General features: G+C 34.5%; 2 protein-coding genes across 2 annotated transcripts; one reads left to right on the top strand and one right to left on the bottom strand.

Moving 5' to 3' along the window:
- Positions 1-6,536: 6,536 nt before the first annotated feature.
- Positions 6,537-10,078, bottom strand: LOC140007796 (probable amino acid permease 7). Its single transcript, XM_072051134.1, has 7 exons — positions 9,842-10,078; positions 9,301-9,537; positions 8,812-8,905; positions 8,288-8,502; positions 7,480-7,613; positions 7,133-7,360; positions 6,537-7,018 (listed from the first exon to the last, which is right to left on the bottom strand). The coding sequence occupies exons 1-7, from the start codon at positions 9,939-9,941 to the stop codon at positions 6,617-6,619; spliced, it is 1,410 nt and encodes a 469-aa protein (XP_071907235.1). The 5' UTR covers positions 9,942-10,078; the 3' UTR covers positions 6,537-6,616.
- Positions 10,079-17,731: 7,653 nt separating this feature from the next.
- Positions 17,732-21,111, top strand: LOC140007381 (uncharacterized). Its single transcript, XM_072050133.1, has 7 exons — positions 17,732-18,410; positions 18,527-18,537; positions 19,221-19,548; positions 19,733-19,857; positions 20,041-20,402; positions 20,528-20,733; positions 20,981-21,111. Exons 1-7 carry the CDS (start codon positions 17,732-17,734, stop codon positions 21,109-21,111), a joined length of 1,842 nt encoding a protein of 613 aa, XP_071906234.1.
- The last annotated feature ends 5,165 nt before the right edge of the window (positions 21,112-26,276 follow it).

Here is a 26,276-nt window from a genome sequence, read left to right as displayed (position 1 = left end):
GAATCCGAAGCGGTGACTGTCAGCCTATTAGTACTTGGTTGATGTGCCACGTGGCAACTGATGAGTTGGCATTGGCTTTAAAAACCAGCGCCCTATTTGGCTGAGAAGTTTTCCGCACTGGTGACCAAGATAGAAATTTATTTAGAAACTAGTCTTGTACCCGTTCAACGAACGGGAATCATCAAACAATAATAAATTATTTAGTTAATTTTATAAAAATATCGATTTAAAATAAAAATTTAATGTATAATCTATTATAACTTATCTTAAGTATATTACTATATACACATTGTAATACAAAATTAATATAAATTTGAACATCTAATTCAATGAATAATAATTCCAAAAAAGAAAAAATATCATTCAATAATACCATAACATTAAAAAATTTGAAAATAAATAAAAAGTGCAGTAAATAGTGTCAAATAATATTCTATTCTTCATAAACTTGTTTTTGTTTTTCTTCTATTTGAACATTCTCCTCGATCTGTCCGTGCAAATCAGCATTTATGATTTTTCATTATCGTTGCATGATAGCAAAGTAGGATAACTAAGTACTGGAAAAAAATGATTTATCGCATTCAAAGTTGTGTATAACAATACGTAAAGATTATAATTTAAGAAAGTAAAATAATATATTAAATCTATCTTCTCATGCAAATATTTTTATGCGGATTCCCTTCCTCTGTGATTTTTATTGAACCCCCTGATGAATGATTCATATGAAGTGTATTGAAATGTTGTTGATTAGAATCATCTATTATACTAATTGGGATCTGGGAAGAAAATACTTCAGGTTGGTATTAGTTGTCGGTTCCACCAATCTGATAATGATTTATCAAAATTAAAGACAAAAATATTATGTGAGATATAATATGTGAAATATAAGATAAATTTATTGCACATTACCTATGAAAGCATGAAATGCGTTTCTCTCTCGAAATTACAGTGGAACCATCTAATCACTGTAAATCTATTACTACCTTGTTCCAGATTCAATTTGGAACACAAAAGGTTTCCACGTGATCTTATTTATAATTGATGGCATGATTTCACTGTTAAATCCTTTCTGAAAATGAAATGCATAATAATTTTTTTTTTGTTAGAATAGTCAACGGCTAAGATAAGTGTCGGATTGTTTACTATTATTAAAAGAGTAAATCTTTCCTACACTGACAGTGTATACACTTTTATCGTTGGATTCATGACATGTATGCAAAAATTGAATTTTAAATTCAAATTTTGCATAGTTGTCATTCATCCAATGCTAATAGTATATACACTGTCAGTGTAGGAAAAATTAATTCTTATTAAAAATATTTTTAAAAATTAGATATAAGTTTACCTTGTTAAATTCGTCAAGAACAAAAGAAAGTTTGTGTTCTATTATTCTTTCTGCCACTTGATCAAATATAACAAACCAAGCACTACCGGTTGCATCACTTGCTAAAACTTTTAACATATACCTGTATAAATACACATATTCTAAAAGTTATGTTTATCTAGATATTGTAACAATTAAATTGATAAAAAAGGTTAACATTTTCTTTATGGATTTTTCCAGAAATTTTCAATAAGATGAAATGTCATTTCTCTTTGTACATCAATTATGCATGGGGACTGTGAGTCTTGTAAAAACTTTCTTGGGTTAACTTTCTTTAATTTTCATGTCTAAATTGTTTGTACGTTGTTCTATATACGGGTAGATTATCTTAAAATAAAAAGGATGTATGATGAAGCTATAAAAAAATTAAAAAAATGACACTATAAAAAATATATATTATGATTTATTTCTATATATCTAATAGAAGAGATTTATGTCTCTTTTATTTATATCGAATTACTTTTTAGTTCCTTTTTGGGATAGGAAATAAGAATCATATAATATTAAGAATTCTTATAAGAAATAAGAATTGATATACATCCAAATAAAAAAGTAGCAAGCCACGTAGGAAATTACTTGCCGTCTCATTAAACCACGTAGGAAAGAGAAAACGCGAAAGGATAAGTATGAAGATACAACTTTATTATATATATATATATGATAATAAAAATATCTTAAAATAATAAAAAATGATTGGAAATTTTATTTATAAAAAATAGAAAATTATTTAAAAAATGATTGGAAAAATATCTATGTTGTAAAAACCCGTAAATTTTCTTATTTTTCAGGCTTTATGTTATTTAATTGCACTCCTTTTATACATTTTCTTTCTTAAGAAAATTTTCTAGATAATTTTTATGAGCAAATAGGGTTTTTAAAATCATTTTTCTAGAATAAGTTAGTTCATGAGAATTTAGGAATGTATACCGGGCGTGGGACCCGTTAGTGCGGTAAATTTAATAAAATTCGGCCAATTAAGTTAAGTTTTGTATATCGGAGGTAATTTATCAGGTGTTAAGGATAATTAGAGGTTACCTAGATGGATTATCATTGGAGAGACAAAAGGATAACTCTAAGCCAAAAAGATGACAACTGTCACTTTCCTACTCAATCTTGACTTTGACTACTATTCATTAACTTTACTAAATATCTAATTTGGATCCAAAATCATCTTCATTCATCATCATCTTGGCCGACTCTCTCAAGGGAGAAAAGAAAAGAAAAACCTCCAACTTCCTTCATCTTAAGCTTGCTCAATCTTCAAATCTAACCAATAAAACTTCAAATCACTCCATAAAAACCCTTAGTCAGGTGGTATTGAAGTAGTTGGTGAAGTGGGTTGAAAGAAAGTGGTACTAAGTAACTTTTTTTCTTGAGGCTGCAAGGTGAGTAGCTAAGGAATTCCATCTTTGGTCTTGATAATGTTAAATTAATGACTTGTGTTGGTTAAAGATGTGATTTTGTGGAAAATTTCTTGACTTTTGGTAGAGATTGGTGAAATTTTTATTTTTATTCATGATTTTTCTGTTTTATATGTTTAATATTGGTTGGCCATGAATGATGGTTTAGAATGGTTTAGAATGAAGTTTTGATGCGTAAATTGTAGCTATTTGCGAAAAATTTTCGCTTTGTACGGAAAATTTCAGATTAGGATTTCAGCTAACCCTGTTCTGCCCGGTACTGTTTGGATAGGATGAAAACCGAATTAGCCTTAGATTAAAACATAAAAATTGTAGGAAATAATGTTTTATAGTTGCCTGTAAAATTTCAACCCAATCCGAGCTCGGTAGCCTATGAAAAGACGGAAATACCCAGACTGCCATAGGTAAGAATTCGGTGGACAGTGGTGACAGTTCACCCGAACTGACCGCGACCGTTTGCCCTGATGCGTACTGAGTTAGATTTTGGCCAAAACATAAAAGTTGTAGTGCTGTATCTTAGCTTTCTAACGGCTCTAGAAACGCCCCAATTGGATTTCGGTAGCCTGAGTTATGGTCATTTAACCATAATGCGGTTAGCTAACCTGTTTGTGCGATTTTGGTTTGGTACATTGAAATTTTGACCTAGCTACACTACAAACTGGACTGAGTGGTCTTCATCAAAATTGTAGCCCTTTATCTTAGCTTCGAAACGGTGTAAATTGCACCTCAATTCGATAAGTGTAACTTCAATGGTGTTCGTTCCGCTAAACAACGTCAATTTTATTTTTTGTTTTCCAACCTAAACTCCATTTCCGCACATGTCCTACCTTGATTTTACACTTATACGTTCTATTTGGTCTTACTCTAGTAGTATGTGGATTCGGTTTATGACTCGTATTCGAGTCTCATTGTGTTATATTGAACGTTTTAGGACGTGCCAGTGACGCGGAGCGCTCGTTGGACAGAAATTTGTGATTTCACTCTGTGTTTGCTTGGTGAGTGTACTACTCACGTGATTGTTGCTTCATGGCTTGGTTATACTTGAAATTTATGACTTGAATGCTTATGTATATAGATGAGATTGTTTGAAACGATGGTGTACTTTATCACTCTCGCGTTCTATGGCTTATGTGACTGTTTACTGCATCAATTGAATTCTACTTGAACATACTTAAACTGGGGTCGTTTGGACGAGTATCCAACGACCATTACTATTATCACTGAGCTCAACCCTATTGGTGGTCAATTGAATCGAGTCGGCAAGGGATTGGTTGAGAAAATTGACAAGTCATGGGGACTGTTTATGTGAAATCCTTGAGTATGAGACTCTTGATTCCGGTATACTCGAGTATTACTATTTCTGAACTGATTGGAGTTTGGGCCCGATAGGAGTATGTGAGGTGGAAGGAATCGATGAAAGTGGAGTCTACGGTATTGGTTACTCCTCAAGCGTTGACGGAGGGTTAACGGGGCGAGATCAAGTACGGCAAGCAGGGATAAGGGCTCTTGAGAGTCGATTGTATCCTTTTAAATATCTTTATTGAAATGTGATGTTAATTGACTCACTTATTGGATGTGTTTGGATTGAATAGCTTTGTGCTTATGTGAACTTTGTTACTTGGGTGATGGTACCTCATTGGGCGAAAACTCACTTCATTAAATTTTGTTTTCCTTACAGGGAACCACTTTTGGGGACTATGATGTTTTGAAGCACGAGTTGAACTAGTTTTAATATATTCTTTTGTAAAGCTCCTTGATAGTTGGAAAAACCCTAAATGTACTTTGATCCAAAAATCTTCTTTTGTTTTGTAAATTACAAACGTATGTGTATAACATTGTTTAACCCTGTTCATGTATCCTATTTGGTTTGGAAATGTTTTCCCGAGTTATATGGCGATATCTATATTCGATTGGATTCTGGTTGGATGGTGACGTGGCAACCACTATTCATTTGCGGTTTCGATTTTCGTTTTGCCATTTTGCAATTTTGAATAGATTGAGCGCGCTATTACCTTTTGGAACGTTTTAGATTGTATTTAACTACCTCGTTAGTTCTGGCGAGAGTTGGACAGGCAGTCTGCTAATCCCTTTGGTACGCCTTAGGGGAAAGTGGGGCTGTCACATATGTTTGGATAGAATATTATTTAAAAAAATATCTTAAAATAATAAAAAATGATTGGCAAAAAGAAATGACTAAAAAACATGTTTCTAATCAAACAAAATTTATTTTTTAAATGATGGGATGTTGTTTAAATGAACCCTTATTATAGCAAAATCAAATTATGATGGTGTATATTTAGCCCAAAAAAAAAATACAGGCTGCATTAGTGAATGATTTATTTAGTGTTTGTATTGTAGGTCAAATTAAGACACTTAGATCAAAAAAAAAAAAAATCATATCTCACAATATCATTCCTACAGCTCGTTAATCAAATATTCTAAATACTTTTTTCTTCCTAACTAAGTATTTGTGTGAAAAACATTCAATTTAGGTAAACAATTAATGTTCTTCTAATTATTGCAACGTAAAAATCCAATGTTAATATCCATAAGATCCAGTCTAATATTCTTCTAATTGTGATATCTCTAATTTGATTCTCAAACTTTTCTTTTTCTCTCCTTCCTCTTATAAGGCTCGAAGAAGGGAAAAGGGTAAAAGGACTCAGTAGAATACTGGAATATTATCCACGTTCAAATTCAATGTGCAATGTACTGGCAAACTTTGTAACTTGTGAGGCAAAATTGTAACTTGTTATGCAATATTGGAACAATAATGTTAGCGTTCATATTTGTAGTGTGCATAGTTTAGAAAAAGATTCAAAGAGACATTTACATAAAAATGGTATTAAAGAGCTTTATGATACGTTTAATCGAATGGAAAGTAGACTAATCTCTATTCTGTTTCTTACTACTTTTATTCTGGATAAGATTCACATCTAGTTACCTGTAACAAGTATAAAGACGAAAATTTTAACTATTTACCCACAAATGGTGGAATGAAAACTAACACAACATTGCATTGTAGAGTTTGACCTTATATACCTAATTTTTGAAGTGTTAATCTTGGTTATTTTATCCCTAAACCAACTCCTGTTGATTGTTTTATAATCTTATCATCCAATTCTCCCACACTAATGGATGATAAATAAAATGTGTATAACTAATTGGATTTCAAAATTTTAAGAACGTCAAAATGTCAATGCTTAACCTCATTTGGATTACTATTTTTTAGAAAAATATACTATAACGATTTGATGTAAGATATTTGGATTGCTAATGTGAGGTAAAAAAAAAATTAAAAAATACATTCACAGAAAAAGTAAAATTTTCCTGAAAAAAAAAATTACAATCCAAACAAGGGCGCTGGAACTTTCTGTCTCCGTCTCATAGTTGTACCTACAACATTTTCTCTTCGGTCACAAATTTTTGCCCTCTTTGTGATGTAACCTTAATATTTATCAGTGGAAGAATTTTAGATCATTAATTAATGCTAAATATACATAAACCTCTGTGTCCTGAACACCAAATTATTTTATGCTGCGAATACATCAAAATCCTTCTATGACACAAAATTTACGTCAATGGAAGATGGAGTAATTATTTACTGCATGAAAATCTGTGCGAAGGTAGATTTGCTACCATTAACCTTTCACAGAATAGCACAATGCCTTCAGCCTTTGAAGGTATTAAGGAAGGATGCTCCTGAGTTTCAGATATTTGAAACTTCACACTTCCAAAGAAACTCTTTTACTTGAATTTTTTAGTCTTCTACAAATGTTTTGTTCAAAGAATGCAGTGAAATCAACATTCTCTAGGTTAGTTTGCTGTTTATGAGCCCTTCAAGCGATCCAATAAAGGCGAAAATGGTGCAAACCAAGCAAAGTACTCTGAAAGTCTGAAGAACCACCCAGAGTCTTGTCCAAGCTCTTATATTATTCTGCACCAGATACATCTCCACAGGAAAATATATTGCCAGAGGCCAAAAGTTCAAAGCACCAAGCACACCTAAAACTTGATTGAAATAAGGAAAGAGCATGGCAAGTGCTGTTGTAGATGCAACATAAGCAGTTCTAAAGCACAGCCGTAGGACATTCAACCGTAGTTCAGGTAGCACTGGGAGCTTCAAGGCGTAGTTCTTCTTGATCACTTCACTGTTGGGGAGTTTCTTAGATATCCACCTTTCAGCAGCAGCAAATAATGGCTGACTGAAAATCTACAAAATAGTTGCATACAGTGTTAGCGGACAGCATGACAACCATGAAGAAGTTTACGAACTTATAATAAAGTTTCAGAATATTCAGCCAGTTTATTGAGAGAATACATCTACCTGATATCCTCCAACAAGATGGAGAACTATGCAGACATTAGCAAAGTCAATAAGCCAGTATGGTTCATAAAACCCAAAGCCAGTGAGAATATTTCCAGGAGCCTGGTTACCAAAAGCAGCATATCCAAAACATCCGCAGCAAAGAAAGAAGAAAGTGATCAGAAGGACGGCTGCTGTTGATGCTTTCTTCATTGTCCTGTTTTGTGGTGGCGGATCCTTCAGAGTATCCTTAAAGCACAAATTTCATGTTCGCAAATTTAGATAGAAAATTTTGAAGTATTAAACATGAAATTGTCAGGGCATTCATCAGAAGCATGTTATCTAGATATAAAGCATCAGTCTTGCACCTCTATTTCCAATAGGATTATGTTGTATGTGTAAGCAAAAGCAATGTCCCCAACTGCTTGCGAGGTCAACCACACTTTTTCTGCTACATTGGTTGTAGAAACACCAGTAATGTCTCCTCTGATTCTTCCATCTCCTACAATTTCAGTTTCAGAACACTCATAGGAATAAGTAAAAGCAAGACATGCTCATAACTGATCAAATTTTGTCTATGATAAAAGGTAATCCAACATTATTTGTACAGCATCATTTTAAACTTTTCTCATATATTCTTTGCAAAGATGCGGTGGTCAAAACAATTTTCCTGTTAATCCTACAAGTCAACATGTTACTTTGGTCATGCCTATAGAATCTATTTTATCCAATGGGCAGCATACAGATTCACTTCTTACCTTAGATGAAAACTGGCTGCCAGTACAACCCAATACAGGACCTCTTGTTTGATTTCCTGAACTAAATACTTCACTCAGGTAGGAAAATTCATTGGCAACTCTAAAGAGTTAAAGTTTTACTTTTCAATCTTAACAAAATCCACTTTATCTCAATTTCTTCTGTAGCCCCTCTTCCAATTAATATAACCACTATTATCTCAGGGGTTCAGGGTGGAGGCAGATGAGCGATGATAGTGGTGTACAAGTTAGAGAGGAGCTGTTATGTGGTTTTGCTAACACAGGGGATTAGTTTCCTTCCATTAATTAATCTTCTTAAACTATTTGAAGACAAAGATGCAGAAGGTCGTGCTCTTCCTAATAAAATTCCAAATTGTTCCGTGAGACCTGAGCAAAACATGCATGCAAAATTTGAACATACCTATTACTTTTGCCAAACCAAGTGCTGTCCCAATGAAGGTGTATGCAAAAGACATTATTGCGGCAAATATTGAGAGCCACTCCATCTCGTGAAAGTTGGGTATTTGAGAGAACGGAATCTGAATTACTCCAAATAGCAGAATATACAAGTTATCTCCAAATTCACAAGGAGCATCGTGGCCTTTGTTGTGGAAACAGTTAGATCTCTGGATTGCCCTATAAGATCAAAACTTACATGAGTTGAACCTAAAATCCCCTTTCTGAAAAAAGAAAAGGAAAACAGAAAAGAAAAGAAGAAGATTCTAGCATATGACAAAGAAGGAATTTCTATAACATATGGAGCAGGGGTAATATCAAGTTTCAGAAACAGATGAGCAGCAAGACGGTGTCAAGATTGAGATGAGAAGAGCTAGAGACAGCCATCATCATGGATATTTTGGTATTGTGCACAAAAGAAGTGCTTTAAGCACTAGAGCATTAAACTTTATCAGTACTAAAAGCGCACAGGGATTTAAAACAGTGTACCTCATACTGATTGCTGATGTTATGGTGTAGGCAATCCCATATCCATAGTAGCTTTCCTGAACAAAAATTTCACACACATACATACTCTTCTTTCCTGCAACATTCATTTAACAAACTGGCACTGAAGCTCAAATATGATATGCTCTTTGCTATGATCATAGTCGTCCAATTCATGTATTATGCCTTAGAAGTTAGAAGACCTAAATTGAAGCCAAAAGAATGCCTTTCTAACCTGTATTAAACTTTCTTATATAACCATTTAATGTACTAAATTCCAATAGAAAAATTTTTAAAAGATAAGTATTTTGAAATTCATTACTGTAAACTAGATGAATCCTTGTAGCAGATCGGACGCATATAGGAATATTATCATCCCATCCCCGAGACTTTCGTGGAAACCAAATGACACTATCAATATCCTGTAAAACCTCAGAATAAAAATATCAATACTACTCTGAATAACCCTCAATCAAACGGCACATTGCTCACCTAGGTAGGACCTAACAGCTTGAGAATATGACCTATTTCTGATGTGGCCAACTTCAGGATTAGGATATCTGTAGCAATCACAGAGAAGCAAAGAAGAAATAATGGAGATGACTCCAAACACCAGAATGCCTAGAGGACCTGCAATCCATCCCAGCTGAGCCATACTCCATGCCAGGGACAGCACTCCAGACCCAATAACTCCAGTTATTATATGGGCTATTGCTGTCCATACAGTCCCTTTGAGGGGAAAAAAAAAAGAGGACACCAAAATTTTAGAGTTACAAGGAAAAGCAAGAAAACTAAAACAAGGACAATGCTCCAAAGTACAAGTAATGTTCTGTAGTGCAACATCAACCACATATTAGGCAGCATAAACTCAACTTAAAATAGAAACTGTCTGTTAATTCCAAGGCCTTCTTGATTGAAAAGAACAAAATCAATTTGACGAGTCTGGTACTTCATAGTAGCAGGAAAAAAGACAAGAAAAACTGATATGCATAGTATGGAAAATTCAGTAAAGGTGAATGACTCTTCAACTAACCAGTTCTCTTAAAGGATCTATGGGATTTTCGAGATGATGATGATGGAACATCTGCTAGCAAAGGAGAGGCTAGTTCTTCAGTTTCTTCAACTTCAACCATGGCTAATGGCTTCTTTCTTCCTTGGGGCCCCAATTGAAGTCCTTCTTCACTGTTCAACTCCAAATGTGCGTGCTTGCCTTTGATTCTTACACAAATAGTCAAACTAGAAAATGTTCACAAACACAAACTCTTTTATGAAAATTGACTGCCAATATTGGGTTTCCGTATGGGTTTCCATATTAAGTGTCACCTTCGTTCCTTTTCGTGGAACTCTTTTTTTTTTTTTTTTGAAAAATTTGCGAGCTTTATATAATAAAATAAAAATTTATATTTTAATTATTAACTTTTTCGTCTTATCTTTCTTTATAATTCTAAAAAGATTAAGAGAAAAATTTAATCCAAAAATAATTTTATCCATTTTATTGAGATAATTAATCATAAAATTAACAGTTCAATTATTGACGATATATAAAATATATAGTCATCTTCTTAAAGTATAAGATTAAATCCTTTATATCAGAATATGTAGAGGCCACGTCTACGGTGGAAATGTACCTTTTCTGCCCACGGTGGGCAGCAGCAATGCAAGGAGGGCCAACTGGTGTTATGTGGGGACGCACAGAGACAAACAGCAAAAGGATGTACCGGGCACTGGCCCGTCGTATGGGGTGAAATAATGCAATACATTTTGAAATCACATAAAAGCTCTTTTAAAAATTTGTTCATCATTTAATGCCTAATATTTATATTTGATAAATTAAAATAGTTAATTAAATATTCTATTATAATATGATAACTATATGTAATTGAATTGGTTGACTAATTTTTTGGCATTTCAACTAGTTGTCAAACAAGTTTCAATTGAAAGAAAGATTTTATAATTGTCAACAAAATTATCAATTTCAAATGAACGTAAATATAAATAAATTAAATTGTATTATTAAAATATTTGATTTAATATGAAGGAAAGAAAATAAGAAATAGCAATAAATGTTTTAAAAATTCATATGAGTCCTTCACATTGGTAATCACATTTACTTGTTAATGTAATCATAATTCCTAACCATACAACAGTTTGTGTTATACTGTTTAGAATTAAAGTTACTATATACTCAAATAAAAATTTTCTTTTTTCCACTAATTTTTTTTATATGTGATTCATGTGTTGTCATTTGTTTGTAATTAATTTAACGAAGAGATGCTCTTGAGTCTAAATGATAGTGTTTTGATAACGTGGAGTACTTTTAAGGATTTTTATGAGATTTGAGAACACATTTTTAATGCATTTAATCTAATTCACATTTTATTTCATTTGAAATATAATTATTTAAAATATAAGGGACCACATTGATTAAATTTTCAAATATTAGGGACCAAAAAATATAATTATAATTTGATTTTAACTATTAGATATTGTAGTTTTCTATTAGTTGTCCTAAATTTGGCTAAAATAAAAATTGGGACCATATTTATTTGAGTCGAAATATCAGGGACTAATTTAACTCATAGACCAAACATTGGGGGATCAAAATTGCACATATCCCTTTATTTTAATCATGTTTGAGTTTCCAACTCTTCCTTTTATATTTACACTTCAATTATTTCAAATATCAAACTCAATTGAAAAAGAAAAACTACCACAACATTTGCTTTTACACGTAGAAAACTCATTAACTAATGTTAAAATTTTCACCAATTTTCCATTACAATAATCTTGTCCACATTTCCGTGTCTTTTGTTTCATGTTTCTTTGACATTCACTTTTTTGTTCTTCTCCTTTCATTGGAACCCGCATTTTCGGCTAGAGTGTTCACAAAATATTTACTAAGCATTGAGCATTAGATTAGATGATGAATAAGAGGATTTTTATTATAATTTTAAAATATATTACATTATTTCATCCACTCAAAACCGGCTTTCTCCGGTGCCCGGTGCATTTTTTGGCTGTTTGTCCTTGTGCTCCCCCATAAAACCGCGTTGGCCTCCTTGCATTGCTTCTGCTTACCATGGGCAGAAAAGTGAACTTTACACCGTAGACGTAACCAGCTAGCTACTTTGTAAACAGCCATTTTGTTTTTTGTGCTGACTGGGCGCGCTTGAATTAAGAAATGAATGTGCGGATTCGAGCCAAGTTGGAGGGGATTTTTTGTTTTTCCTTGCCTGTTGGATCATGGGTTGAACGATAAATTATGAAAAGCAAAAAGGGCAAAAAAAAAAAAAAAAGAGTTCTGTCTCATTTTTTCAAGGTGAAATGAATTTGAAAAATAACAATCTCCTTAATCAAATTAAGATGCTATAGCATCATTATTGTCTGATTCAAATCAAGTACAAATACCAATTTATTTGCAAAGGTCATCCAAAGTAGGGTAAATTACATATAACCATGTCGTTTCGTCTATTGCTAACGTTTTAAAATGTCCACTTCATCTTTTATAGTTTTATATAAAATGAAAATTTGATGAAAAATAGTCTAAGTGCTGTTAATTGAAATATCAATAGTATCTTTACTTAAATACTATTTTGAGAATTGTGTGGCTATTTTGAAACTTTAGAAAGATCATCTACCATTATATAAAATCACACGAGATTATAAGTAATTTACCCTCCAAACTATCGAGACCAATCATTAGTTTGGAGATGGAAACAAGGATGTAAAAACCATGCGAGGTTATAAGTAACTTACCCTTAGGGATGGCAACGGGGCGGGGTTGGGGCGGGGGTCCCCTCCCCCGTCCCCCGCCCCGTTGCCTATTAGTTCCCCCCGTCCCCCGCCCCGTCCCCCGCCTCCTGCTCCCCCGCCCCGCCCCGCCCCCGCCCCGTTTCCCTCGCGGGGTTAATACAATTTTATTATATAATTTTATTATAATTAAATTTTAATAAATAATCAAGTACTAAAATATCAATACATCACCAAATTATTATTCATTGTAATTTTACAATTGAAACTCATAAAAACAATCAAACAGAAGTTATTTGAATACAATCCAATATGATGAAATAAATATAACTAAAATAGTCAAGTTTTCACTTTTAGTACAAATGCAATCACTAATTCATTATTGTGTTTGTGCTTTTTTTTGAGAAAAAAGTGTTATTCTATTAAGTGTAATTAGAAATTTAGTATAAATATATTAGTAAATTTAGTATAACTAATTAATAAATTCTATTAGTAAACATGTAGAATTATTCATATAATTGATAATATCAATTATATTACATAAACTAATATACATTATATAATATATCTAACTAATAATATCATTATCATAAGTTTATAACTAATTAACTTACATGTTATATATAATTATATATTTTTTTATATTTTTTTTTGTTTTGCGGGGGGCGGGGCGGGGGATGGGGCGGGGGTATACTTCCCCGCCCCCCGCCCCGTTTCTAAGCGGGGGGAAAAAATTCCCCCCCGCCCCCGCCCCAACCCCCGCCCCGAGAGCCCCCCGCGGGGCGGGTGCTCGCGGGCACCCGCCCCCATTGCCATCCCTACTTACCCTCCAAACTATCAGGGGCCAATCATTAGTTTGGAGATGCAAACAATGAATTCCCATATCTGTTGATTGTAATTCATAACAAGAAGATGATTTTCCAATAAATTTCTATACGCATTTGGGTTGGGCACGGATTGGATACCCGCCTCATGCACCATTTGGCTCAACCATTTTTAGACCTTTATTCGCCTCATATATCAGCAGGTATTTGATAATCTAGTATCTATTGAGATAGGGTCGAATAAACAACGTACTCGTCTCACCCCGCCTCGCTTATCATTTAATTTTTTTAAAAAAATTTATACTAATTTAATTTTGTATATTACATATTCATCTAAGATTTAATAAAAAATTTTTCTCAAAAAAATCTCACATCAAGAAAAAGGAAAAAAATTAAAAGAATTCAAAATCAATGAAATTTTGAAATAAATAGTACTTTTTTTTTAAATATATATTCTCCCTTAATTAAACTCTTTTCTAAAAAACATAAGATCATGACTTCTACAAATGAATCCTGTAACTACAGTCTCCCATATTCGTGATGCAATTTGTTCAATGAAATTTTTTATTTAAATCTAAAATATTATTTTATAGTATGTGTATTAAAAAAAATATATATATATATATATATATATATATATATATATATATATATATATATATATATATATACAAGTGCGGGTCGGATATCCATGATTTTTTAATTATGTGATCCTAACCCGTTTCCCATCTAAATGAGTACCTGGCCCTCTTTTGATCTGGTCAAATCGTACGGATCAGATACTCTAATTTTCAAATCCGATCAGATCGGATATGATAGATTTTTGAATTAGTGGGTATTTTTGCCCACCCCTAATACATATGGTCTTTTCCGTTATTAAGGTTCATACAAGAAAGAAGGCGTTCAAATTTCAAAATATACACCACATTTAATTTAATGTGTTCAACTTGTTATGCTAGTGGTTTAGGACGTCTTGATATGAAAAAGGAATAAACCTTGTTTTTCTTTTAGCAAATAGTGGTTAAGGTTGAGATCCTAGTCCTGCATTCAAGTGAGTTTATTCTCCTACTTTGGATTTGATTGTAGTGTTATAGAATTATGATAATTGTAATTTCCATCATTTGTAGATTAATTTGTTAATTGTATTACGGTGTCGCATCTTGGGCACTATTGTCATGTAACTTACTAGAAATTATCAGTACATATGACTAGCACTAGCAGGACATCATCGATGGCCCCCTTGCTATCTCATCCTGAGAATTGAATTTTGAGGGCCCTTTCTATCCAAATTCAAGTTACTCATCACGAATCTGATCTTGACGATTGAGGTCACTTCAATCCGACACAGCAGGTACTCATCTGTCCGGAAAAATACGTAGTAGTATGATAAGAACAATCTAACAGATGAATCATACCAGGGCCGTTTCCATGACAAGCTAAACGAATATTCTGAACCATCAGTACCCTCGTGGGATCATAGACACTTGTAATTCGACAAATTATAAATATGTAAAACAAGAAAGAGTTTGAACTGATGCAACGAGATTATAAGAAATCGCACATACAACAAAATGATGCCATGCCTCCAAAATCTAAGCTGCCTTCCAAGGTTCTTTATTGGCACTATTGTAAGCAAAACATGATTAAAGAGTACAAATGGTAAAAAAATCAAACAGTTTTATGTGTTACATGATTGCCACATATATATAAACGTATCATCAATTAGGTAACAGCTGATTGCTTCAGCTTTCCTAGCTTAAGCGTAATATGCTGTATTCTGCATATTTTACATAGGGTAAATTACTCATAGTTCCCCATTGCTTTTGCATAATATGAACATCACCTCCCTCCTCTAATTTTATGTAAAGTGGAAAATTGCAGGGAAAGCAACTTCAGAGGGTAAAAAGGTGTCATGCAAAAGCAGGGATTATAAATAATTTACCCTTTTACAAATATTCACTATGTAAACTCATTTAGCAACCACCCCCACCCCCACCACCACAGCCACCTCCACCTCCACCTCCACCCCCACCACCATGACCACCACCACAACCACCACCACCATGACCACCACCACCACAAGCACAACCACCATTACCGCCACCTCCGGCATCAAAAGCAGAACCATTTGAGTAAGCAGCTGCTCCGCCATAAAATACCCCACCACTGTATCTACCGTGGCCACGGCCGCCACTCTTTCGGGGCTTGTCAGCACAGCCAAAAATGATCAAGGACATGATCGAGACAGACATAACAATCATACCCAGAATCAAGATCACCCCAGAACCTTCATGCATGAAACCTTTTTCACTTGCTGCACTGCCAACAGCGGTCATTAATGAGAATCTAGCCATTTTAAATTTCCAGTATGCTGCTCAATTGTTTGTCCTGCGAATGAACACATGCATCCTTATATACTATGATATGTCAGAAACAATCGTTGTCACGGTCAACTTCGTTACTTGCGAGGGACGTTTCTGCCAATCTGCTCCCGTCTGAATAATTCTAGTTGATCGATTCGACGTCTTGGTCAACTTGAATTTTCGTTTGAGAAACAGTCATGTATGTTAGGATAATGCATTTGTTCGATTAGCATCTCTACCGTGTTCAAACTTCAAGAATTTTCATAGACCCGTCGATTTAAAGTGGGGAACCTTATAAGTAATTGCTGGGAACATTCTATGTAGATTCTATCCCAAGTCCAGCCCCAGAACCGTCGACTTACTTTTCCTAGCATGCTAAACAAAATATCTTGTTCACATTCGAGATAGTTAGATTAGAAATCAGTGGTAGGGCAAATTACCCTTTACCCTTAAGGTATGAGATTGGGGAACCAAAGTCAATCACAATTTTAAATTTACAAGAGTTAATTAGATTCAGAAAATTTTGCTACATCTTTTATTTATCCACAATTATTAATGTTTGGAGACTTTTTTCTACATCTAAAAACAAAAACGAAGCAGGTCTAAATTGCCCCCCCCCCCCCAAAAAAAAAAAGCGTCCTTCGAAGATTCTTTGACAACTCAAGTACAAGTAATGCTTGCATGCCAAGGATCACTGCCGATTGCTGAATAGGCATAGAAAAGAAAACCACTTTAAATTTTATATTTTAAAAGCAACTTCAAACTTGGAAGACTCAATTGTACTAGTAAAGATAGAGCTATGTTATGTAGTTGACCATGTATACACTCGACTCATATATATATTATATACAGGGTGTTAATGTGGCGTTGTCTCACATCGGCTTTTGTATAAGGAACCTTTCCCTTAGTTACCTATAAATATAGTGGGTCTGTGATGGGATTAAGTGCACCAAAACCAAGAGAGCATTAGTGGGCGATTTGGGCCTTTGGGTCATTAAACCTTTTGATTAGTTAAATACTTTTGGGCTCTCTTGTGTTTTTAATATTAGGTATTTTGGGCCTAGGAACACTTTCCTAAGGTATCTTTTGTACTTTCTTCTTCATAATAAAATATTGCTCCTCATTCGCCCGTTGACGTAGGTTAATTTGACCGAACCATATAAATTCCTGTGTTCCTGTTTTGCTTTGTTATTTGTCTTTTGGGGTTACCAAAAATCCTTTCGTCAATTTTCTGGGCAAGACCTAACAAACTGGTATCAGAACTTCTTCGGAGGCTTTGAATTTTGTGGTAACAATGACAATAATAAAGACTGTCATCGAGAAATTCGACAAGAATGTCAATTTCGGGATGTAGCAACTTAAGATGGAGGCCATTTTGGTTCAAGACGGAGTTGATCTAGCGATACACAGAATTAAGAAAAAGCTAGAGGGTGTGACAGATGCAAATTTTGCTGAGATGGATAAGAAAGCAAGGTCCAGTATTATCCTAAATCTCTCTGACGGGTTTTGCGGGAGGTAGCCACTAAGACTTCGGCAAAGACCATGTGGGACAAACTTAAAGTCTTGTACATGAAGAAAACAATTGAGAATCGGCTTTATTTAAAGCAAAGTTTATATATGCTTCGCATGACTGAAGGTACATCTATATTCTCACATCTTGATAAATTTGATTCTATTATTATGGATTTGAAAAATATAGATTCAAAAATTGATGATGAGGATCAGGCCCTATTACTTTTGTGTTCCCTTCCCCAATCTTTTAAATATTTTCGTGATACTATAATTTATGGAAAAGAAATAATTTTGTATCAGAAAATTAAATCTGCATTAAAATCTAAGGAGCAGATAGACAGGGATATTACTGGGGAATTTAGTGGAGGCCATGCAGAAGGTCTGGTTGTTAAGGGCAGAACTGAGAGAAGAGAATTTGATAAAAGTAGATCTAAATCCAGACATAAAAATGTGGAGTGGAATTATTGTCATAAAATGAGGCACGTTAAGACAGATTGTTTCAAATTGAAAAATAAATTGAAACAAAAGGGGAAACCTGGTGAGAAAAATTTTGAGACTACCAAAGCTGGTGTTGCAGCTGATGAGAATGAAGGAAGTATTTTCTTTGTGAATGATGACAAGACAAGGTCTAAAAATGAATGGATTTTAGATTTGGGGTGCTCTTATCACATGTGTCCCAATAGAAATTTATTTTTCACTTATGAATCTTACAATGGTGGAATTGTTTTGATGGGTAATAATGCTGCTTGTAATGCTGCTGGTAAGGGTACAATTCGAATTAAAATGCATGATGGTATTGTGAGGACGCTCACTAATGTTAGACATGTTCCTGATTTGAAAAAGAATCTCATCTTTTTGGGCACCCTAGAGGCTCTTGGGTGCAAATTTGCAGCTGAAAATGGCGTTATAAAGGTTTCTAAAGGTGCTCTCATTGTAATGAAAGTTTGCAGGGTTGGTAGTTTATATGTTTTGCAGGGATCTACTGTCACAGGCTCGGTTGCAGTTTCGTCATCATCATCTTTGTTTGATTCTGACATCACCAAATTATGGCATATGCGTTTGGGATATATGAGCGAGAAAGACCTGAGCATACTAAGTAAAAGGGGACTTCTTTGCGGTCAGAGTACTGGATCACTGGAATTCTGTGAACATTGTATCTTTGAAAAGTAAAAAAGAGTTAACTTCAGTTCTCCAGCAATTCATAAGATGAAAGGTACTCTTGATTATATTCATTCAAATTTATGGGATCCATCTCGTGTTTCGTCTAAGGGTGGTGCCAGGTATATGTTGACTTTCATTGATGATTATTCAAGAAAAGTTTGGATTTATTTTTTTAAACATAAGAATAATGTTTACCTCACTTTCAAACAATGGAAAGTTTTGATTGAAAGACAGATAGGTAAACAGATCAAGCGGCTTAGAACAGATAATGACATGAAATTTTGTGAAAGAGAATTTGATGAATTTTGTAAAAATGAAGGAATTGTTCGGCATCACACTATCAGGATGACGTCTCAACAAAATGGTGTGACTGAACGTATGAACAGATCACTTTTGGAGAGAGCGAGATGCATGATCTCTAACGCAGGGTTGGCAAAGAATTTTTGGATTGAGGCAATTTCTATGACCAGTTATATTGTCAACCGTGCTCCTTCTGCTGCTCTTAATTTAAAAACTCCTGAGGAACTTTGGTTAGATATTCCTGCTGATTATTCTGATTTTAAAATTTTTAGGTGTCCAGCATACATGCATGTAAATGATGAAAAATTAGAACCTCGAGCTAAAAAGTGTACTTTCCTTGGGTGTGCTTCGAGGGGTGAAAGGATACAGATTATGGTGTCCTGATTTCAAATCTCCAAAATTTATAATCAGTAGAGATGTTACTTTTGATGAATTTTCTATGTTATTTTCCAAGAAGGCGTCTTTTAGTTCTTGTTAAACAGATGATAATATGTAGAAGCAGGTGGAGCTTGAGATTGGTAGTTCTGGTCCTTCTATTCAACAAGTGCCAATAGATGCATCTGAATCTACTGATGAAAATAATTCAGAAGAAGAAGAATATTTCATTACCAGAGATAGACCAAGGAGGGATATTCGACCACCACAAAGATATGCAAATTTGATTGCATATGCTTTGTCTATCGCAGAAGAAACTGATGTAGTTGATGAGCCTACTACTTATTCAAATGCGATTTCTTGTGATGATTCTGCTAAGTGGTTGGTTGCGATGAATGAAGAAATTGAGTCTCTCTATCGAAATGAAACTTGGATTCTTGTGAAGCCGTCTCCAGGTAAGAAAATTGTCGGATGCAAATGGATTTTCAAGAAAAAAAAAAGGTATTCCACGAGTTGAAGATGCAAGGTACAAAGCACGTTTGGTTGCAAAGAGCTATAGTCAGATACAAGATATTGATTTTAATGAAGTATTTTCACCTATTGTTAAGCATAGCTCTATTCTTGTTTTACTTGCTTTAGTTGTCATATATGATTTGGAGTTTGAGCAGCTTGATATTAAAACAACTTTCTTGCATGGTGAACTTGAAGAAAAAATTTATATGAAACAATCTCAGGGGTTTGAAATTGGAGGAAAGGAAGACCATGTTTGTTTGCTAAAGAAATCCTTATAGTCTCCAAGACAGTGGTATAAAAGGTTTGACACTTTTATGTTGAGTCATGGTTATTCAAAGAGCATGTATGATAGTTGCGTTTACTTCCGGAAGTTAGATGATGGTTCTTTTATTTATTTGCTGCTTTATGTTGATGACATGCTCATTGTTGCCAAGAATTTGTCAGAAATTCACACTTTAAAGTTGCAGTTAAGTAGTGAATTTGACATGAAACATTTGGGAGTAACTAAGAAAATTCTTGGCATGGAGATCAAAAGAGACCGAGGAGCTGAAAAATTATTCTTGACTCAAGAAAATTATCTTGAAAAGGTCTTGGAGAATTTTGGCATGAAAGATGCTAAACTTGTGACTACTCCTCTTGCTAATCGTGTTCTACTATCTGCTACTCAATCACCACAGTCAGTTAAAGAAGCACAGTATATGGCACGGATTCCTTATTCCAACGCAATTGGTTGCATTATGTATACAATGGTTTGTACTCGTCCAGATATTGCACAAGCAATCAGCATGGTTAGCAGGTATATGTCGTGTCCTGAAAAAGCACATTGGCAGGCTATGAAGTGGATTCTCAAATACTTGCGAGGGATTTCAAATTGTAGTTTAGAGTTTGGAAGAAATAATGACACTTTGGTTGGTTTTGTAGACTCGACTATGCTGGAGATCTTGACAGAAGAAGATCACTGTCAGGTTGCGTATTTTGCATTGGCGGTTGTGTAGTTAGTTGGAAAGTTACTTTACAACCCGTTGTAGCTTTATCTACTACGGAGGCAGAATATATGGCCATGACTGAGGCAATCAAAGAATCCTTATGGTCGAAGAGTCTATTTGGCGAACTTAGTCTGCATCAAGGTGTTACTACTATTTACTGTGTTGGTCAAAGTGTCATTCATTTGACTAAAGACTAGATGTATCATGAGAGGACGAAACACATTGATGTGAAATTTCATTTCATTCGAGATACTATTGCTGAGGGAAAAGTTCTTGTTCAGAAAATTAGTACCAAGGAGAATCCTGCTGATATGTTCACGAAACCTCTTCCAGTTTACAAGTTCAAGGAATGCTTGAATTGGGTTGGTATTCGTTGTTGCTGATTTAGGTCCATTGGGGCTTATGTGGAGAAAGTGGAGCAATTTTGCTATTGTTGATGTTAGGGACACGCCAAAGTGGAGATTTGTTAATGTGGCATTGTCCCACATCGGCTTTTGTATAAGGGAATCTTTCCCTTAGTTGCCTATAAATATAGTGGGTCTGTGATGGGGTTAAGTGCACCAAAACCAAGAGAGCATTAGCGGGTTATTTGGGTCTTTGGATCATTAAACCTTTTGATTAGTTAAATACTTTTGGACTCTCTTGTGTTTTTAGTATTAGGTGTTTTGGGTCTAAAAACATTTTCCTAAGGCATCTTTTGTACTTTTTTCTTCATAGTAAAATATTGCTCCTCCTCCACTCGTGGACGTAGGTCAATTTGACCGAACCACGTAAATTTCTGTGTTCCTGTTTTATTTATTTTTTACTTTATTATTTGTTTTTTGGGGTTGCCAAAAACCTTTTCGTCAATTTCTTGGGGCCAGACCTAACACAGGGAACTTGGGGTTCAACTTCTGGAACCCCATCCACACATGGATCATCACATATGGAGCTAATAGCCTAGTATTTACTTAGGCTAGTACTAGGGTTTTTCTTGATATTGAAAGCTGATAATAACTTCCAACTATATAAACATGCAGATATTATGATGGTTTTTCTAGTGAAGTGATCTCTTCCCAACTCCAAGTAATCAACTGATTTAGCAACCGCCTCCGCCTCCGTCTCCTCCGCCACATGCACAGCCACCACCACCAGCAGTGCTGCTACCACCACAAGCAGAAGCATAAACACCCGCAGCTGGCATCCCACCATCATATACGCCACCACGGTTGCTGCTCTTTTGGCACTTTTCCTTGGTCTTTTGCGGCTTGTCAACCTTGCGAGGCTTACTAGCCCCGTCTGCACAGCCAAACATGATCAGAGAAATGATTGAGACAGATATAACAATCATGCCAAGCATGAAAATTGGCCCTGAACATTTATGCTGCTGCATAATATCTGCTTCACTTATTGCACTGCCAACACTTTTCATACTAAATATCTACCCATTTTGCAATCTCTCTGTTCCACTAGTTTGTCGTGAAAATGCATCCTTATATAATTAATTTGTAAAAACCTCGGTTCATGTATCTCAGTTATGACAGTCTTATTTGCCGTCATGGTTGTTCCACTGGCATATCAGTTAGATATCGAGTGATATGCATTTTGCACATAAAAAATTTCAAAAAATCTAAAAAAATTACTAAAAATAGAAAAAAAAAATATTCGAGTCGACTTCGAATTAATTCAGATATTTTGGTAGATTCAAATAACCCAATATTAACTGAGTCAGAATAAATTACCGTTAATATAAAATTATTCATGATTCGGATATCAGTATCTTTCATTTCAATTATGACTTGATCGGGTCGTATCGGACTCAGCTAAGTTGGCTAACCATTGCTTGTAAAGAACTATTACCACTCTAGTTTGTGATGATAAAATGTAGTTGCTCTTCTTGATCAATTCTTCGAAGGCAAACCTTTTGAAAAGTAGCACGGAAATGCATCGTTTGTTTTACTATTTCTACCAGTTCAAATATTAGACTTAGCTGGAGGTTGTCATTTTTGTCTAGTAGTATGATACCCTGTATCTAAGCAATGAATTTTTCCGGGGTTTGGAGATCAGGTTCCATTGGAAGGAATAATCAATAATGAAGAACTGGCTAAACTGGTGAACAGTAATGTCTACGGCCAAAATTAGAAGTGTAATACTGTCAAGCCTGCAATTGAACATCCCCACAGTTCAACTCATCTGACATTCTTTCTATATTATCTCCTTGGCCCTGAGTCTTGAGACCCATCCTGTACCTAACTTTTCCTGGTAGTTGTAGCAAAAGGACAATTAAATAGTGTAGGCAAGGATTTATAGGAAAATTATCATGTTCATATTCGGAACAGCAACTGTCTTTGTGCAGCACATTATTATTATTTTTATTCCTTTTCTTTTGGGTTCAAAAGGTGACAAATTTTAAACTAGTATATACCAGACTATTTTTTTCATTTTGAAAGGACACTGTAGCTGGTGTATAAATTGTCAAACTCTTCATTTAAATTACTTATGAGCTCATGGAAAAAGTTGACTCCTTATTTAGACTATCTTTATCGCATCACTGCTTCATATAAATCACAACAAAACAGGGTTTCGTGTGACTTTTGTTGATGTGTTTGATTGCACGTTTAGATAGTTGGATGTTCTTGAAAGTAAGACACATAATGATGAAACCATGTAGATGCGTATTTCTGGGAATATAGAACAAGCAGTTTGTACACAGGAATTACACTATATATTAGTATTACGTAATGCCTTTATTACTAGACAATAAACTAAGATTAATAAACAACATAGATGGTTTTACAACTCTTACTGATTAATGAAGCAAAATACGCCTTCACACTCCAAAGAAGTACTCCGAATCCAAGTTAGTAAATGATCATTTAACAACTGCCGCCTCCTCCCCCGCCACCACAACCACCACCTCCTCCCCCGCCACTACCACTACCACAAGCAGAACCACCTCCAGCGCCACCATAATATCGTCTTCTACCTCCACTCTTACCAGGCTTACCGTCTGCGCAATTTGCGCAACCAAAGATGATCAGAGACATAATTGAAACAGACATAACAATCATGCCGAGCATGACCATGAGCCCTGAACCCTCATGCTGCATCAGAGCAACTTGACTAGCTGCATTGCCAATACTAGTCATAAACAAGTGTCTAGCCATTTTCAATTTTTCTATGTTTCTTTGTTTATCCCGTGAAACAACTAAAATATGCATCCTTATATAAGATGTCAAAGTGAGCCTTTGTTTTCACTGTCAGTTATGAAGAGTCAACTTTACTTGTAAGAAACATAATCTTTTGGTTTATGATATTGTAAGAATGGATAAACTACACAGTTGCTTCTCTTGGCCGGTTTGAATATTCTTCTGAAAAGGGCAGCTACATTTTCTAAGAAATTGCATCTTCTTTCATTGCAACAATATCTACTCCACAAATCTTAAACTACTTCTTAGTCTTCAGGGGTTATTGTCATATCTTGGCACTAGTGGCACATATAGCGTAACTCAGCAATGGATACTTGAGATATTTTATGATAAGGTTTGATCAGAAGGAAGAACCAATGATAGTAAAACTGGTGGACAATAGTAGTCTCTAAGGCCACCAATAATAGAAGCGTAAATTTGTCAAGCTTCGAAATTAAACAGCAACATTAAATTCGGAGCATAGTCCTCAGTGAAAGCTCAGTCTTTAATGGGAAAGTTCTGTCTATATTCGCTCTTCATTGCTCAAATATTCTTTTCTGTGTGAACAAAAAAAAAAAAAGAGTTTGTTCTGTAGCATTACTTTTGGTGTTTTAGGAGGTCTCGCTTAAGGTGACAGATCTCCCATCGTTAACGATGAGCTTGTTTAATTCTTGATATGAAAGTTGGGCCTTTTGGGAATTGGGAGGTGCTAGCTAGTAAGTTAAGGTGTTTCATGCATCGACCCTGAGCAAGTCTTTTTCTTACGTAAAACCATGAACCGTTTTGGAGGTCGTAACACGAATAGGCGGGGCTCTTTTACAAAGAGACTTGTAAATCTACTTCAACGTTTAGAAGTTCAAAACATGGGCAACCGAACACAAGATAATCCATGATCCCGCTTGTGATATGAATTTGGGCAAATATCCAGGATGAGGAAAGACCTCCAACATGTACCCTAATTAAGCTTCTACGCTGTTGAATTCAACAAAAACTTTTGCAGATTCATCACAAGTCCAGCAAGGAAAAAGAATCCCATTACAAGAACAATGATTAAGAGTCGAGACTATCAGAAATCATTATTTTACAGGAATGAGGTAATGATGCCTAGATTATGGAATATCATCGTTACTATACATTCCTTTGTGATAAGGATAGGAAGGAAGAGGAGGGTTTCTCTCCAAGTTTTCTCAAGTGTTTTGCGGATAGAAAATGTCATTGCTGTTGGACTTTATGTGTCCTTCCCTTTTTTTTTAATCTTTTCGAAATATGTTTAAGGGACAAATGTTGTATTTAAGATTTTCCCATTTGCCTTCCTTTCTTTCCTTGAAAAATTCCCAGACAATTGATCTATGAACTCTTTCTCCTCATCAAATCCTTTGTTTTCCATGCTTTCCCTCAATCCCACACATTACATTCTTTTCAGAGTAATTTCACTATATCCTTACCAGTATTGGTATCTGACCATCAATTATTCTTGATAAGGTAGGAGAGAGGGTGAAAAGCAAGTGAAGAATTCAGAGAAAAATAGATGAGGAAGGTGAAGAGACAGAACGAGGGGAGCTTGGGTGAGACAGAAGTTGTTGAAAGGTATCACCTTGACCCGGTTACTTTTGAAGAATCTAACTGACCCATTCATTTTTTTTTTTTGTAAAAATCTAGCAATTTGACTTGAGAAAACATGTACAAAACAAATTTTAAAAGTCAAAAAAGGGGAAAAAATCAAATACCAAATCTACCTTTTATTGTTAATTTTATCAAAAAAATAACAGTGCAACTTTAGTCCAAAGAAGGGGGCGCTATTTTTAATTTTTTAGTGCCGTTTTTATTAAACTAGTAATAGTTCACGTGCTTTGCACGTGATTGATATATCTTAAAATATATTATTTTTCAAATATTAAAAATTTTTTATGAAATTTGATCATCAACATCATAATATAGTATTTTTATATTATTTATTTTTTTAAGCTAGTTACTTTTAAAAATTTTATTAAATGAAAAGAGACAAAACATACCAATGTAGTTGACACATCCCTTGGGATTGAATTTGAAATATGAACGAAACACTTTTTGATTTATAACTTGAACTCTAACATATCAAATATTGATAATATCATGTTTTACCAAAAGTATTGTTTATTCATGACTCTATTGCATACAAACCACAATCATCAAAATTTTTTTATAAACGAAGAATATAATTAAGTTAGAAAAATAAACATACATGTAATTTGAATTTTTTGTATTATGTTAATTCTATTTTTGTCAATAATGGAGTATAAATGATCCACCATGTAAAGTTTTTTTGGCTTGTATATTCTAACAATTGAAATGTTATGGATAGAGATAGTTGGAGTTTTTCTATTTTTTTTTCATGTTTTTAGCACAATCCAATGTGAAGCAAGAGCAACAAGTCTACTTTTTTCATATGAGGACAATATGTTTGGTTTTAATATTAGTTTTTTTATGATCATGAAATTGGGATGAGAATTGTGGCTAATTAATAATTTTAATATTAAT

The sequence above is a fragment of the Coffea arabica genome, chromosome 5c (assembly GCF_036785885.1).
Source record: "Coffea arabica cultivar ET-39 chromosome 5c, Coffea Arabica ET-39 HiFi, whole genome shotgun sequence".
Classification (NCBI taxonomy): Eukaryota; Viridiplantae; Streptophyta; class Magnoliopsida; order Gentianales; family Rubiaceae; genus Coffea; species Coffea arabica.
Note: the sequence above shows the minus strand (reverse complement) of the source record. Positions and strands in the feature narration are given on the sequence as shown.